The sequence below is a fragment of the Eurytemora carolleeae genome, unplaced genomic scaffold, assembly GCF_000591075.1.
Source record: "Eurytemora carolleeae unplaced genomic scaffold, Eaff_2.0 scaffold784, whole genome shotgun sequence".
Classification (NCBI taxonomy): domain Eukaryota; kingdom Metazoa; phylum Arthropoda; class Copepoda; order Calanoida; family Temoridae; genus Eurytemora; species Eurytemora carolleeae.
Genome location: NW_019396758.1, coordinates 182995 through 200082, shown reverse-complemented (window position 1 = coordinate 200082; position 17088 = coordinate 182995). Strand labels below are relative to the sequence as shown.

At 33.7% G+C, this 17088-nt stretch overlaps 1 protein-coding gene across 1 annotated transcript; it reads right to left on the bottom strand.

The window, feature by feature from the left end:
- Positions 1–283: 283 nt before the first annotated feature.
- LOC111708284 (torsin-2A) lies at positions 284–16636 on the bottom strand. The gene is made up of 18 exons (XM_023481605.1): positions 16627–16636; positions 15892–16009; positions 15380–15451; positions 14328–14418; positions 13698–13829; positions 13351–13453; positions 12971–13001; positions 12036–12127; positions 11158–11205; positions 9479–9577; positions 8498–8578; positions 6677–6815; positions 4411–4476; positions 3820–3872; positions 3305–3386; positions 1857–1951; positions 795–1345; positions 284–582 (listed from the first exon to the last, which is right to left on the bottom strand). The coding sequence occupies exons 1-17, from the start codon at positions 16634–16636 to the stop codon at positions 1287–1289; spliced, it is 1371 nt and encodes a 456-aa protein (XP_023337373.1). The 3' UTR covers positions 284–582; positions 795–1286.
- Positions 16637–17088: the final 452 nt, after the last annotated feature.

Sequence of the window (17088 nt, the reverse complement as noted above, 5' to 3'; positions counted from 1 at the left end):
TTCCTTAGATCTATTAGCTAAACTTAATTTTTAAATAATTCAAGAAGTGCTTTTGAAATAATTCCTTGAAACCAAAAAAGAGATATTTAAATTTGGCAAGAATTCTATTCTTGAAATTATCTCTTATTTATCTGCAACTAATATAAATTAATTTGAAATTGATCTGGAAGTTATGAAAGGGATAATTAGTGATGGGAACTTGCTAAAGAAATAAACAAACATAGCTTTTAAGTCAACTTTGTAAACATAAAATCATTTTTACTGAACGTAATTTGATTTGAGATTTTTAAACGCTTTGAAACGTGATCTGATATGGTTACAATAAAGGTTATCACATTTAATGTATTGAGGAAGTTAAGAGGGTGCTCACATGTAACAATTTTGCACTGGAAGTCTCATATGATCCGACAGATAGTACAATGGTACATTTTTACCAAAAAACTTCACAAGTGACACAATTCCAAATATCATACCCGCAGCGTTACATAATTGTTCCCCCTAAGTTTGGGAAAGTTTTTGATATGAAAAATGCCTTTGTGAAAATACCAAGGTTGTATATTGAGGTTAGATACTCGGGATGCCCTCTAATGTACGGAAAATGTCGTCTTCATGGCAGTGGCAACTCAAAAGGTAATTTGCTTATTGGCGGAATTTGTGAGGGGAAAGATTTTCTCCGCTATTAAAAGCTGAATTGTAGAGAGATCTCCCTCTCCTCAAATCCTCCAATAATAAGTTACGTCATAAGAGGATGAAGAGGATATTTTGCGTACATTGGAGCGCTTCCATTATCCAACCTTAATAACCAACCTTGCAAAGTATAGAACACATTAAACAACCGCAAAGATCAAGAAAAAAATATGAACGTGGAGATTTTACTAAAAATTCTACTTGAGGATACAAATACGTAAAGTCGTCGAAGATCTAGATTTTAATTTCTCAGATGAAAAGGGTCTCAAATTTAACATGTCCACTCTTCATGAACTAGGAGCTTTATCGTAAAATACAAGTTTCGATTAAAATTTTGAGATCTCCGAGCAAAAAAAGTGGAAAGTCCTGGTATTGGCCAAGGGCTGCGCCCAATGTTTGCATCCTGCATCCAGAATCCTGAATCCTGAATCCTGGACCTGAATCCTGAATCCAGAATCCTGCATCCTGCATCCTGAATCCAGAATCCAGAAACCAGAATCTTGAATCCTGAATCCTGAATCCTGCATCCTGAATCCTGAATCCAGAATCCAGACACCAGAATCCTGCATCATGTATCCTGAATCTTGTGTTCACAGCTGTTAAAGATCCAAATGTCCGTTCAGAGCAATGTTGACTTTACTCATTATCTTCTTACAACCTTAAAGGAAATGACGTCGTAAGTAACCCTCTATTGAAAAAAAGATATGCTCGATTGGCAACAGTACCTTTATTTAAAACCTTTATTTGGACAGTATAGAGGAAGTAATCGTTGTTTACCTATCTTGAAAAGTGATACATTCTAACATTTTCCTTCTTTTTCTCTGCTGAGTATACATCCAAGTCATTTACAATAGGCCACAATGGAAAATAACATATTTTCACAAAGAAAAACAAAGATGACTAATTCGTCCTTAATCAGACAATGGTTTGTACCAAAGTGATTCGGATATGCCACTCGGTCAATGAAAAGTAACTTAAAATTAAGCAAAATGTTCTTAGTTTTAAAATCTCAAATCTTCTCTAAACAAACTTTTTGCAGTTTTTAAACATAAATGAGTTATTCATTAAATCCTGAAGGGACAAATTAGTCCACATAATATTAGATAAAAATTTAAATAAACCTAAACCAAAGAGGCAAACAATCCCATTAATAAAGGCCAGCTAGATACCTGTCTTGGCAAAGATTGGTAATTCCTTGTTGAAGAATTGAACCTGGTCCAATACTTTGTTAATATCGTCTTTGCTCATAGTCATATGGTTTCTTCTGAAAAATGTCAATGTTAAAGAAACGGGAACAAAAAATAGATTTACGGGAATGTCGTAATTTCATACGAGTTTCCATTTAAAGAGGGGGATACCTCACCCCGAACTAACCAGAGTGAGAAGCATTCGGCTTCTTGAATTTGATATCAAACGTGTTTTGATTTATAATTCAACAATCTTTTAACTTACGGATTTGTTTATTCTATACTTTTTCATTCAAAATGCATATGCCGACAAAAAAGTATTCTAGAAAAAGGCTTAAAAATTATGTTTAACGGGTCAAATTGTGATCGAAAGTCACAGCTTTCTGGAATATTGGCAGAACCGTTAAATCCACGTGACCTTATCCACACCTTTTTCTGATCACGTGAAAATATCTTCGTTTTTTCTAACTTGAAAAGTATCTAATTTATGCTATTGTTTCTGTAGCAAGAAATCCGCAAGCACAACTGAAAATAGTCAATTTTTAAAGATAAATCATAGATATCTTACTCATTCTTGATCAGAAAAGGTTTTCAAGAGTACCGTTGGGAATACTACATGCCCTATTATAAATGCGGGGTCACTTAAGATTACAACCGTAATTTTAACACTTTATTATCTTAACCCTTTTCCTGTTGGGGGTAGGGAGGGGGGGGGGGTCAAGTATCCCAGCAAGAATGGGGTTAAGTGTATTGTACTCTGTACAAAATACATTATCTATATAATAAAACAAGACATTCGTTTATAAAGATATGTTGCTTTAGCCGGCCAAACGGCTGGACCGAATGGGCTGAAACTTTATAGCTTAGCGTAAATACATGATCTTACATGATCTACAGTTAGAGAAATGAGTATATGTACCTGAGTTCAGCATGAATACTGATCTATAGAAAGAGGAATGAATATATATACCTTAGTTCAGCGTGAACACATCATCTATAGAAAGAGGAAAGAATATATATACCTTAGTTCAGCATGAATACATTATCTAAAATGAATTCTGGTTAGAGGTAAAAATATATGTACCTTAGTTCAGCGTGAATACATGTACTCACATGATCTCTAGATAGAGGAATGAATAGATGTGCCTTAGTTTAGCATGAATACATGATCTAACATAATCTCTAGCTAGAGGAATTCAGCGTGAATACATGCTCTTATGCTCTCACATGATCTCTAGTTGGATGAATGAATATATATGTACCTGAGTTCGGCGTGAATACATGATCTTCCATGATCTTTAGAGATAAATGAATATATGTACCTTAATTCAGCGTGAATGCATGATCTCATGATCTCTAGTCGGATGAATGTATATGTACCCGAGTTTGGCGTGAATACATGATCTTTAGAGAGAAATGAATATATGTACCTTAATTCAGCGTGAATGCATGATCTCACTTGATCTCTGGTTAGAGGAAGGAAGGGAATAACATGTACAGGAATATTGTATTCTAAATAGTATTTTCTTAACACAAAATAATACTAAAGACAAATAAGATCAAAATTCAAGGTATGGCAAACTAAAAACACGTATTTACTGATTTTCTTCATTTTTACGAGCATTAAAATAGACTACTCAGATTTGGAATAAAATATATTTTCTTTTTGAATATATATAACTCTGTCATTGCCCATACCCAATGCCCAGACCTCACTAAGTAAAAATTTTGGGGAAAATGAATCATTTAGTTAATTTATAAATAAGTTAATTAATAAATATGTAAATTAATTATTTAGTTAATTAATAAATATGGAAATTAATTATTTAGTTTTAAATTAATTATAAAAAATATGGTTATGAACGAAAAAAGAGAAAGTGAAGGGTGGATCAATTTCTCTTTTTAAATGAATATTTTAATTTAAAAAATACATTTGTGAACGAACCTGACAAAAAGGCTTGAAGAGGAAGAGAAACTTTGTCTTCTTGTAAATGTTTTCTAAATTTTAGCTTTGCTTTGAAAACAATTAAAAATGATAAACAAAATTTAAATTTGTTTATGAAGGCGCCTCTTATAAAAAATTTTCAAAATTTTAATAATTAAGTTTTGCTCTGACTTACGTTCTCGTTTTTATCAATAATCTCGTCTTTTTTATTAAATAGGATTTCAATTTAATTTATAAATTAAAGGGACTGTATGCGTAATTTCAAGTGACTCTCTATTTATAGTGGGGCATGTCCAATTAAAAGGTGTTAAGTTCTGATAATTTCTCCATTGATTCTTACGCAATAAATGCGTAAGTAACTTTCGTACAGAAACAGTAAATAAAAATTATCAGTTTTCATAAAACAAAAACATGGATGTCTAATTTACACTTTCTCAGACAAGAGGTACCATTGTTCATCGGACATGTCACTCTATCAATAGAGGGTTTACGTTTAAAGTACGTTTGAGCTCCAGATGGTTTGTTATGAAATCTAGTTTTCCTTTTTGCTAAATTGATAAAATATTTTCTAAAGAGTGAAAGGTAAAATCCCTGATTGAATCCCCTTCAACTGTATCCAGGCTACTAAATCCTTCTTTAACCTTCTCTAACATGTATCTTCAATAAAAAATGTGTAATTTAAGAGATTGTTTAGATATTTCAGAGAATGTGGGAGGTACCAATTAAAAATAACAATTTTTAAACTTTATTTTACGATTGTATTAAAGGGGAATGTCCACATTTCCATACAAAGGGTGGGTCAAAATAGACAAACTCCAAAATAGACATACTCCAAAATAGACATACTCCAAAATATACATACTTCAAAATAGACAAACTCCAAAATAGACATACTCCAAAATAGACATACTCCAAAATAAACATACTCCAAAATAGACAAACTCCAAAATAGACAAACTTCGGAAAAGAGCAGCTTCAAAAAATATTGACTCCTTAATCCTTAATATGCAAACTCTAAAATAAAGAAAATTTCTGAATATTTTTAAAAAACCATCAAACGGTGTTAGGTGATTTTATCAATATAATGAAGACGACTTTCGATTTCAATCTGATTTATATCAAGCTTTTAAACAGCATGGATACACACAAACATGGGAACCATGAGAAGCTACCAATTAAAAAAGTTTCTCTTTAATTACTTGTAAACTTGTAATTAGAACTTGGCTAGTTAACCATCAAAACTTAAATTTTCATTGTATTGATATAATCGCCCACCACTGTATACTATACTTTAAAAAAGTGCAATAATGAAGATACAGCAGTTGCAAATTATATTGTAAAAACTGCTTTCTTCAACGTATTTCAGAAAAAATAAAGTTTACGAAACATTTTACTTAAACTTTTGCATTTACGCTCACGTGTACCAGAGACTATAAACTTTAAAGGGGAATGTCCACATTTCCATACAAAGGGCTTACTTAGCTCACTAATTATTCTTTTACAAGAATAAAGTCGGAAGGCTTCTTTGGCCTTTTGGAGGGGGAAAATGCGGGAAAGGGGGGGGGAATGGTATAAGGAGAGGGGGAAATGGATTATACAGTCCAGAATTGAGTTTCCCGACCCAATATTAATGACTTTAGACACCTCACATGGACCTATCACAAAGTTTTGAAAAAAATGACCGGAAAATGCGGGAAAAATGAGGGGGAAAATTATTTTTTCCCCACTTTGGTTTTTGATTCAAAAACTAGATCACAATTCAGGCCTGCATGCAAAAAATCAGAGAGAAATCTCTAGTAATAAAGTCGGAAGGCTTCTTTGGCCTTTTGGAGGGGGAAAATGCGGGAAAGGGGGGGAAATGGTATAAGGAGAGGGGGAAATGGATTATACAGTCCAGAATTGAGTTTCCCGACCCAATGTTGATGACTTTAGACACCCCACATGGTCCTAACGCAAAGTTTTGAAAAAAATGACCGGAAAATGCGGGAAAAATGAGGGGGAAAATTATTTTTTCCCCTCTTTGGTTTTTGATTCAAAAACTAGATCCCAATTCAGGTCTGCATGCAAAAAATCAGAGAGAAATCTCTAGTAATAAAGTCGGAAGGCTTCTTTGGCCTTTTGGAGGGGGAAAATGCGGGAAAGGGGGGGGAATGGTATAAGGAGAGGGGGAAATGGATTATAGAATCCAGAATTGAGTTTCCCGACCCAATATTAATGACTTTAGACACCTCACATGGACCTATCACAAAGTTTTTGAAAAAATGCCCCAAAAATGCGGGAAAAATGAGGGGGAAAATTATTTTTTCCCCACTTTGGTTTTTGATTCAAAAACTAGATCACAATTCAGGCCTGCATGCAAAAAATCAGAGAGAAATCTCTAAAAACGAAGTCAGGAGCCCCCCCCCCACCCTTTGTATGGAAATGTGGACATTCCCCTTTTAATTCTTTAGTTGACCAACAAAAATTACATTCATAAAATTGACAGAACCAATTTAAGATTCGTAAATTTTTCCGTTTTCATTGGTGGATTAAAAACAAAATTTAAATATCCAATTTTTTAGCTCTGACCGTCTTTAATTAATCCCGTAAAAGAAATGAAAAATCTCTATATAAAGTTGTAATCTCTTATTAGCTGTTTGTTTGTCCGATCATAACTCAGGAACTCCCTCACCGATTTGCCTCAAATTTTGATTGTGAAATTCAATGTTCTTAGTTTGGTTTTAAGATTCTAAGTTAAGTAGATCAACTTATAAAGAGAAAAATAGTTAAAATCGTAATGTCCGACTAAGCGCGGGTAAACGGCGGGACTAACTATGACGCCGGGTTCCCAAGCTAATGAATATTAGTACTTGAATACCTATTGATAGAATGCCCTCCTATGTTGGTTGTTAATAAAACCAGAGTTCCATTGTTCTGAGCTTCCACCTCTGACGCTAGCGAGACTAGAAGAGTTTCCAGTTTACGCAGTCCTACCTCTTCGCCACTATCCACATCATCTAACAACATTATCAAGTTATTTCTAGTTTACGCAGTCGTACCTCTTCACCACTATCCACATCATCTAACAACATTATCAAGTTATATCCAGTTTACGCAGTCCTACCTCTTCACCACTATCCACATCATCTAANCAAGATGCTGACACCTGTGAGCTGACCATCATGAAGCTCCAACTGTTCCATTCCTTTCAACACTATTAATCAATGTTATTTCATTTTCAACCGTTTAGATACTCCCAATTAAGGGCCAATATTTTTAAACTTTGCTTTTATTTCTCATTTCATGCAATTATTCAATAAAGTTACCGAATATCCCTGTTGTTCTTTTATTTGTGTCAACACTTCTCCACTATCCACATCATCTAACAAAATTACATATTTCCAGTTTACGCAGTCCTACCTCTTCACCACTATCCACATCATCTAACAAAATTATAAAGCTATTTCCAGTTTATGCAGTCCTACCTCTTCACCACTATCCACATCATCTAACAACATTATAACGTTATTTCCAGTTTACGCAGTCCTACCTCTTCACCACGAGGGGAGGAAGGCAACCCGCACCCGTTTGCCATCCGACCCGCAGATGACTTCACAAAACGTGTTTGCGGCATGCACTTACTCCTATGTCGTCCGACCCTCACCCGTTGGCCTTCCGGCAAAATGTCTTAATTTGTAAAGGCAATTATCATAAATCTGAGAATAGTTTTTTTTTTCTTTTAGGCCGCGTCAGTCAGGCACAACTGGTCTTATTTAAAATTAAACATTTTTAAAATATAAATTTTAATTGATTTTATAACAAATTAACCCTTTTTTGGATTATAGCATATTCTTTTACTGAATCGCACACCAAAATGTGAGATTTTATTTGAGCAATGATTTTTTCTTGGTGTTCCAAAAGTTTTTTCGAGTAGATTATCGTCAGCTATTATATACCTAAATAAATTTATAAATAGTAAATTGCGAAAAACCGCATTTAATACCATGAGATGTTCAACGTCGGTGCACTCATGAGAAGTCATATATAAGAAATAAAAATAATATATTTTCAGGAAGAAAATGTCTTGGTCCTCAAATGTATTAGAGCGACAATGTTTACTTTTTCATTTTTAGCATTTTTCGGACCATGCAAAACATGAACTTTTTTTTTAAATTCTACGATAAAAGTCGTCTTTACAAATCTTGTACAGTTTTTTTGCAGAAAATACTAGGTTTTTTGAGTATTATGTGCGTATTTTGGCATTAAAACTTGGATATAATCTAATATGATATGGGACGCTCTGTATTATTAAAAAATCTTATGAAAACAAATGCTGGTCGGAAGATATACGGGTAAGTGACGTAAATTTCACAATGCTGCAAATGCTATCTACACAAATATATTGTTTGATCTGAATTTCAAAACTGTCGCTGATTTCAGCGTGTAGATGTGCTACTGTTACAAAAAAAATATAATGAATAAGGTTATCATATGATAGATATCATGACGTCTTTATAAATTAAAATTAATGCTTCATTAGTCTATAATTAGCATGTACATTGTACAAATTAAGAAATTTCGCCGGAAGGCCAAGTGATTTTTAAGGGAAAATAGGGAAATTTTTGCGTAAAAATTATGAAAAAACTTGCCTTTTCATGTCCAATTAATTTCCGAAATTAGCTATCCGTATATTTGTTACCTAGTATGAGAAGATTGTAACCGCAAGATCTTGAGATAATTTTATGTAGATCAGTTAAACTAGAAGAGGAGAGATAAGTTCCTAAAATATGAAATTTTAGAGAGACTGTAAAGGAAAAATTAATGGGGGTATAGGCTGAAACCTAGGCACTTTAGGAGTTGATCAAGACTTAAAAGAGTCAACCTGGGGAGTCGGCTTATTCAGTTTCCCAAAATCCCAACACCCGCGCCGGTGCGCTTACATCCAGGGTTCAATAATAGATCATGCCCTAAGCAGTTTTTAAACAGACACGACCCCAGGCGTGGTTGTACAAGTACCGCTAGAGGGAGTACTGATGGGTGTGACTTCCTAGGGAACCAGACTATCCACAGAAGATTAGTTTAATAATAATACTAATAATAATTATCTGATGTTCATGTCTCGAGAAATTGATATAAAACTGGTCAAAGTTATACCAAAACCTTTATATGTGAGATTTGGTATATGAATCTAAGTTTTTAACAGATCATTTTCTGAATACAATAATAACACAGAGGAGCCTGAATAACTTAGGTGTTCCCCTTTTATTATTTGAATTTAATAATTATTCATTTTAAATAGATATAATTGATAATATAATTAAAAAGTCTGCATCACGTGACCAGAACTTCCACCAATGGCAGTGCAGTATCATTGTCACGTGATACAGACGAAGACACATCTCTAAACCTGGACTTTAAAGGGACTATGTAAGTGATTGACCATGACCCCCTCCATTTTCGGTATGGCATTTCCGATTTGCAATCATACCATTTAAGCCTATTTCTGTGCAAAAAGGAGGATGTCATCAGTTAATTTTTTCTCTTTCTTCTCCTGACTAATTGCAATCGCAATCGAACAAATTTAGATAGGAAAAGGGGGGGGGGATAATTGTTAAAACAATTGGGTACAGTTATAAATAGAACATGCCAAATCGCTCATAGAAACAAGGAACATATTTACCTATGATTGAATGAATGTTCCCGGGAACAGGGAAGACACTAGATATAAGACTAGTAGTGAATGTTTTCCCGCTTCCCAACCATCCTGTTAGGATCAGCACTAACACACATAAAGACACGTATCAAGAATACGAAATCATGTCTGCAAAAAAGTGTTGGGTACGTTAATTCTTTTCCCCATTAAGTCAACTAGAGGGGTTAATTTAGTCACAATCTTCCGTTTAAATTAATGCATATGCTTTTCGTTTCATGATATGGACCATTTTATTGTTTCTTAATTCTTTTCATTTACTAAGATTGTTTCAATTGTAGCTTGCATTGATTTATAATGATTTCAATTTATATTTACTTTTTCTGTTCATATATTTATCCATGTATGGATCCTAAACTTGGCAAAAGGTCATAAGGTTATACAGTACACAGGAGAGGTAAAAAAACGGATTTAGGATAATCTAAACGTATAAATAGATTCTATTTTTCAAGGTTATAATGCAAGGAAAGTTATTTCAGAGGTGTACGCATCTTTTGTACTGCAGCGTACTGTCTCTGGGGGAAATGTAAACACAAGACAGATGTCACAGCCTGTCATGGGATCCACTTTTCACAAAAAATCATTGAAATAGTCTGGTCATAGGAAACTATTATGTGATTGTGAATTATCAAAATTAAATGCTTTAATCCTCCACGGACACTAATCAAACACTGATGCATCTATTCTTGTTTACAAATTCCGCCCAGAGAGAACTGGTTTCAATATGTACGCGGAGTATACGCACTGCAATCAACTTTCCTTGCATTATAACCTTACTATTTCTTATGACCATTTTTCAACATATTAACTTTTTAATTTTAATTTAACAATTCGAATGACCAGAAATCAAAGGTTTGGGGGCGTCGCAAGTATAAAATACTTAATATAATGGTTTTCACGGAAATCACCAGTTTTCCGTCAGATTTGCGACGACTTAGAGCCGGCGGCGGAGCCTTATTTGTCTTAAATAAGACGTTCATGGTGTAAACTCAATATTGGTTATAATAGAAGACAATTCGAAAAATGCTTCGCCTCAGAATTTCTTCTGGAATTTTGGTAGGTAAAGACTTCCAGACCTCGTGTACATTCTTAAAATCATCTCTGAATTGTTTTGCAGATTGACTTATCCAATATCATCGAACAAGACCCCCAGCTAAAAACTATTTTCTTCAGGTTTCTCATGCAAGATTTTAAAACTTTCTGAATTATTACCTAGAATACCCCCCCTCCTGATACCCCACTGGGGGGATAACCTGGTTTTGCACCCTGGCCCTCTCAATGTTAAAAATATTGCTTTCATGAACTACATTGTGAAGAAATGGATAACAGTAAAAAATGGATGTAACTACAAAGGGAAGTAACCTCATTTACTTTTTTAAGCAGACAGAATTAAGTAATTTAGTCTTTAACTTTGACCCAATACCCTGTTTAAGTAGCATTTTCTAAAGAGAATTATTTCTAATATCCTTTTTTATCGTTTGTAAAATAACATAAAAAAAAACATTTTTGATTCTTTTTTACAATAAAATTAAAACATAAAACTTTTGTTTAATTTTAAGCTTGTAAAAGGTTTAGATTTCTAAATAAATATTTAGATTATGGTTTTTAAAAACTTAAATTTCTATATTTTAATGGTCTTTATTATTTTCCTAGAAGTGGTTTGCCCCCTGAATCACTAGACTCGTTTATAAAACTATCTAAAACAAAAACATCATATTCTAACAAAATCAAATATTCATCAGTTAGTTTCTAATGTAATCTTTTTTTATAAAATTATTTTGGTTCCAAATCTTTTTATACAATAAAGATAGCTCTAGACAAAGAATTATAATGTAAAGATAGTTATTTCAGAGGTGACACGCATTTTTCGTACTGCAGTAAACTGTCTCTGGGCGGTAAAGTAAACACAAGACAGATGTCACTGCCTGACATGGGATCTATTTTCACATAAAAAATCAATCAAATATTCTGGTCATAGGAAACTATTATGTGAATTATCAAAATTATCAAAATCAAATGCTTTAATACTCCTCGGATACTAGAGTAACACTGATGCATCTATTCTTGTTAACAAAGACCGCCCAGAGAGAACTGGTTTCAATATGCACGCAGAGAATAAGCAACAGGAATTAACTTTTCTTACTTTATTACCTTGGCTTTAGATGTGTCCTTACATTGAAGTTTCCTCAAGGTATTAATTTCAATTTTGCCAATGTTAAGCGCGAAATCAAAGTGTTACAAAATTTCATGAAAAATGTTGACCTACCTGTAGCAAACCTAGAAGCAGCTGTATATTCTGTTTATCTATAGTAATCTATGGTTTTAGTTTGTACTCTGACCGGCCTGTCCGATCAATCTATTTTACCTGTTATCAATAAATTAGTTCAACATCAATCGTTGTTCAGTACGGACGGTGTGCTGTTTAAATGACAGTGGATATTTAGCTGTTAGGACAGTCAGGATTTACTGATAGATTAGAGTTTGAGACAAGGATTCGGTAAGTTTGTAGTGCTAGATCGTTGCATACCTATGGCAGAGACGATTTCTTGCTGAGCAATGTGTTGACCAAACAGGTTTTGTTTTAGTTTCACCGATAGTTCGTCCGTGTCAATCAGAAGCCTATAAAAGAACTAATTTTCAGTGTCTATTCATTTTATAGACTGACCTGTCTATTCACAAAGATACCAATTAAACCTGGAAATTGTTTATTTTTATTTGCTGCTCTCATAAAGTTTCTCTATAAAGATGACTTGCGGATTTAGACAGCAGAAAAAGAGGAAGAAAATTGGAAGAATATTATTTTTTCCAAAAAAGGAAAACGACAATATCTTTCTCATTTTTCTCAGATTTAGGTTTAAAGAGTGCCATTGTGAATCGGGAGAACGATTCTATAAACGGCTGATCTTTTGAAATTAGGATTATAACCTATGGTACTGTGTTACACCAGGCAATCCAATATTTTGGCTTATTTAATGTGTACTGCAGATTCTAGGAGAAATGAAAAGAAACTCAGTGCCACGTTTTGTATTTATTTCTCCAGAAACTACAGTACACTTTTAATGTTAAGAAAGATAATGGCGTTCTGGTAAATTGCTTGGTTAAAGATATCCTAAAGGGACTGTATGTGTAATTTCAAGCTAACTTCCATGCAAGGATGGAAATACGCGATTCACAACCGTGCCCCTAAAACCTTAGTCTGCCCAAAAATATGGAAGATATTGTCGTTTTTATAGGTCTTTAATTCTGATAATTCCTATTTGTTTTCCTTAAGTAAAAAAAGCCACTTTCGTGGAGACGCCACAATTGAAAATAATTAGCATTTAAAATTTAAAACAATACTTGATCAGACAAAGCGTTGTTAATAGGGCATTGTCATATTATCATATATGGGGTTACTTAAAATTGCGCTCACAGTCCTTGTAAAACTAAAACTGCAATTAAACTAAAACTAAAAATTCCTACCTTCCTTGACTCATACACTTGTAACTTTTAACTAAAAAGAGAACATAAAAAAATGAACTCCTTAGTTTCTTTTGAGTCCTCCCCGGCGAAGGCGTTAAGTTCAATCGAGAAAATTACGCATCTTTAAAACACAAAAACATATCAATGGGGCTGCACGCTTGTCCTAACCTTGGCGCTCAGTCAAGATAGGACGTCTTTTTTTCTAATTCTAATGAAATTTTAAAAATTCATGTCTTTTCTATATTCTAGCTAATGAAGTTATTCTAAAGACATATTTTTTAGAGGGGGGGGGCAATAATTCATGTTAAGGCATGAAAAAAGGCTTAATTTAAAAAAATCTTTTTTGAGCAGTAGTTAATATCTTATAAATGTTCTCTTCCCTATTTCCAGAATAAGGATAAAGGAGAAGAATATCACAGATAGAAGAAGAAGAAGGAAGAACAGTTTTAGAATCCTTCTCAATACACGTCCAACCAATCCAATCTAAAGGAAGAAAAGATTAGAATTCTCAATACACGTTCAACCAATCCAATCTAAAGGAAGAAAAGATTAGAATTCTCAATACACGTCCAACCAATCAAATCTAAAGGAAGAAAAGATTAGAATTCTCAATACACGTCCAACCAATCCAATCTTAAGGAATAGAGTGCTCAAGATTGGGGTTGAACTAAAAAATATTTTAAGATTAATTAAAAGATAAATATTTCTACATGAATGGTTTAGCTACCTTCTCAATCTTATAATTTGATTCTGTAGAGTTAAGTTCAGGTTTAGTTGGTTCCAGAGATCTAGCCTCAGAGGATGCACAGTTCCGTCGGAGGAGGTGAGGCCGCATCTCCTCCGATAGTGGAGACCAAGTCTAAAATATAATAACTAAAAATTAAAACCAATTCAACTCTAAAAAACCAGTAGATCTAAAATAGAACTACGCCCCCCCCCCAAAAAAAAAATTCAAGTAGACTATTAAAACGATACTTACATATTTTTTCAGAATATAATTATTTTCGATCATTAATCATCTGTGGATTTAAAACCACATATAAGACGATACGTTTGAGAGGGCAAAAATACATTGAAAGTTGAATGTACATTTATACAACATGAAAAGTTACAGCAGTGTCCGAATTTAATGAATTTGAGCCGCGTCTTAAATCCGCTATAAACCGGTTTCAATTAAGCGCCAGTTTAAATCTTGAAACATTGAATACAATTTTAAGTGGAACCAACCATATCTAAGCCACGACTTAAATTTAAGCCGCGGCCCAAATTCTTTAAATTCGGCCTCAGGTTAAGACGAATTAAATAAAAACATTCTGTCTCTATTGGAGACAAAGTCGGCTTTATTTTTAAATCTAACCTTAGAGTTTGAATCTAAACTTCGAACAGAAAGTGAATCATCATTGTACTTGGGTCCACCCGTTGTCAAAGATACTGTATCATACGGTTTTCTGAACATCAATAAATCAATCAATCAATCAATCAGAAAACCAGTCAATGAATCAGAAAATTAGTCAGTCAATCAGAAATTCAGTCAGTCAATCGTAAAATCCGTCAATTAATTAGAAAATCAGTCAATCAGAAAATTAGCAACCAAAAAATCAGTCAATCAATCAGAAAATCAGTCCATCAATCAGAAAATCAGTCAATCAATCGTAAAATCCGTCAATCAATCAGAAAATCCGTCAGACAATCAATCAAAAAAACAGAAAGTAAGAAATTAACCTAAAACTAGATTAATCAATTAATTGATCAGCAGAAAATCATATAAAATCAATCAATCAATCAATCAATCAGACAATTAAATCAATCATATAAAAAAATATAAAATTGGTTTAGAACATATTGTTGAATAGTAAGTTTACCATTTAATAAATACTTATTTAATCAATAATAAAATTTTTAATCCATAATTTAATTTATAAATTAAATAGCTGATGTTCCCGGAGTTGCCCGTGGAATAAAAAATTTTTTTTTAAATAATTTAGTTTTTTTAAGCCTTCGTTACCCCCTGTATGAGCAAGAGTCCACTCAAAAAATATCAGCATATTTGGTCCATTCGTTTGGCCAGTTATAGCTGGCACATAAATACAAATTTTACATATGAGCGAAGAGCTTGTTATGTAGATATTTTTGATTTTGATTTAAAATGATGGTTATTGGTTACTGAAATTTAGTTTCAATGAGTAATTTTAAGATTTTTTTATGGCATTCATTGTTACTTCATTGGGGGGCATTATTCGCTGAATTGGGAAAAAAAAGTTCTGTAAAAAGTATTAAGAGCATGTCAAAATTTGCATTTTCATGTCCAATTTTTATTTCATCCTTGGCGTGTTATCTATAAATCCCTGCTAAGCCAATCTGAATCTGGATACAAATTGAAACCTTTAGTGAATGTATTCTGTATTTAACCTGTCACAATGATCTTCTGTAAAGGTTTGAACTGCAGAAGAATTCATGAAGGGAGAAGGATAGGAGTTATGTCTGAAACAAAAAATATTGTACCATCAATTACAGAGTTAAGGGTGTGATTTATGCATTATAAAATTCTAGTTTTTATTCTTTATTAATTATAATTCCCCCTCGAGCGTGTCATCAGTCTCAAATTAGCCTCCGACAGAGGTTTTTAAATCCCTGATAATGGATCCCCTCCGACCTGCCTCATATGTGTCTCCAACGGAGCTACTTAAATACCTCCTACCTGCCTACAGTATGCTTATAATAAAGCTCCTTTAATCCCTCCTATCTAATAATGGATCCCCTTCGACTTACCTCTTGTGATTCCCCTTCCTGTCTACTTTATGCCTCCGATTGAGATTTCAAAATCCCTCCTACCTGATAATTGTTCCTCTCCGTCATGCCTCACGTTTGCCCCAGACCTTTAAATTTTTTTCCTCCGATACAGTTTCCAGAATCCCTTCTACCTGATAATAGTTCCCCTCCGACCAGCCTCCGGCGTGCCTCCGCTGGAATTACCAGAATCCCTACTAATCGTATCCTCGAGCCTTGACTCGGCACTCGGAAACCTTAATAAAGGGAATGCTAGTAATTTTTAAATATGTTTTAAAGACAAATATAACGAATAATTATTTCAAGTGTTTTCTAGATAATTTTTCAATTTTTCAAAATCTTAGCAACTAATTTGAAATGTGACGAGAAGATATTTTGTTTATTTTTATGGATCTAGTAGAACTAAGGAGAGGTGGATAGGATCTAGTAGAACTAATGATAGGTGGATAGGATCTAGTAGAACTAAGGAGAGGTGGATAGGATCCAGTAGAACTAAGGAGAGGTGGATAGGATCTAGTAGAACTAAGGATAGGTGGATAGGATCTAGTAGAACTAAGGAGAGGTGGATAGGATCCAGTAGAACTAAGGAGGGGTGAATAGGATCTAGTAGAACTAAGGAGAGTGTATAGGATCCAGTAGAACTAAGGAGAGGTGAATAGGATCTAGTAGAACTAAGGAGAGGTGGATAGGATCTAGTAGAACTAAGGAGAGGTGGATAGGATCTAGTAGAACTAAGGAGAGGTGGATAGGATCTAGTGGATTGATTTGAAAAATTATCTAAAATGCAAAAACTTTGAATTTTAAGAATTAACTCAGGTGGTTTGATGATCTTGCGGGAGAAATTAGAACATCTTTATCATTTTATATACGTTTTACCATAAAAATATGTTTCCCCCTAATAATAATTTCTACCCCCAATTTAGAGAATACACCTCTAAAGACATACCTGGAAAGAAAAAATAATTTTCAAAATGGGGGGTAGGACGGGAATAATTTTCAATCAAATAAACACCCCTGTTGGCACTGTCTGAACTAACTAACCTTTGATTTAACGTAGAGCTTTTTATGCCTCGGCAACGCCATGCTGCTGTCCCTGCAACAAAATTTCTAAATTGTTGCCCAGGTTAACACTTAAAGGGACTGAAAGAGTGATTCTAAGGTACCCAACATGCAAAGAAAACAATGCACGATTCACAACAGTAACTTAGAAACCTTTTTGATTAACAATATAAAAGATATTGTTGTTATGCAGTTACTTCCAGATAAATGAATACATGGCAAGATGTTGTTATAATGTCGGATTCTCAACATGTTCAAATATTTGGATATAT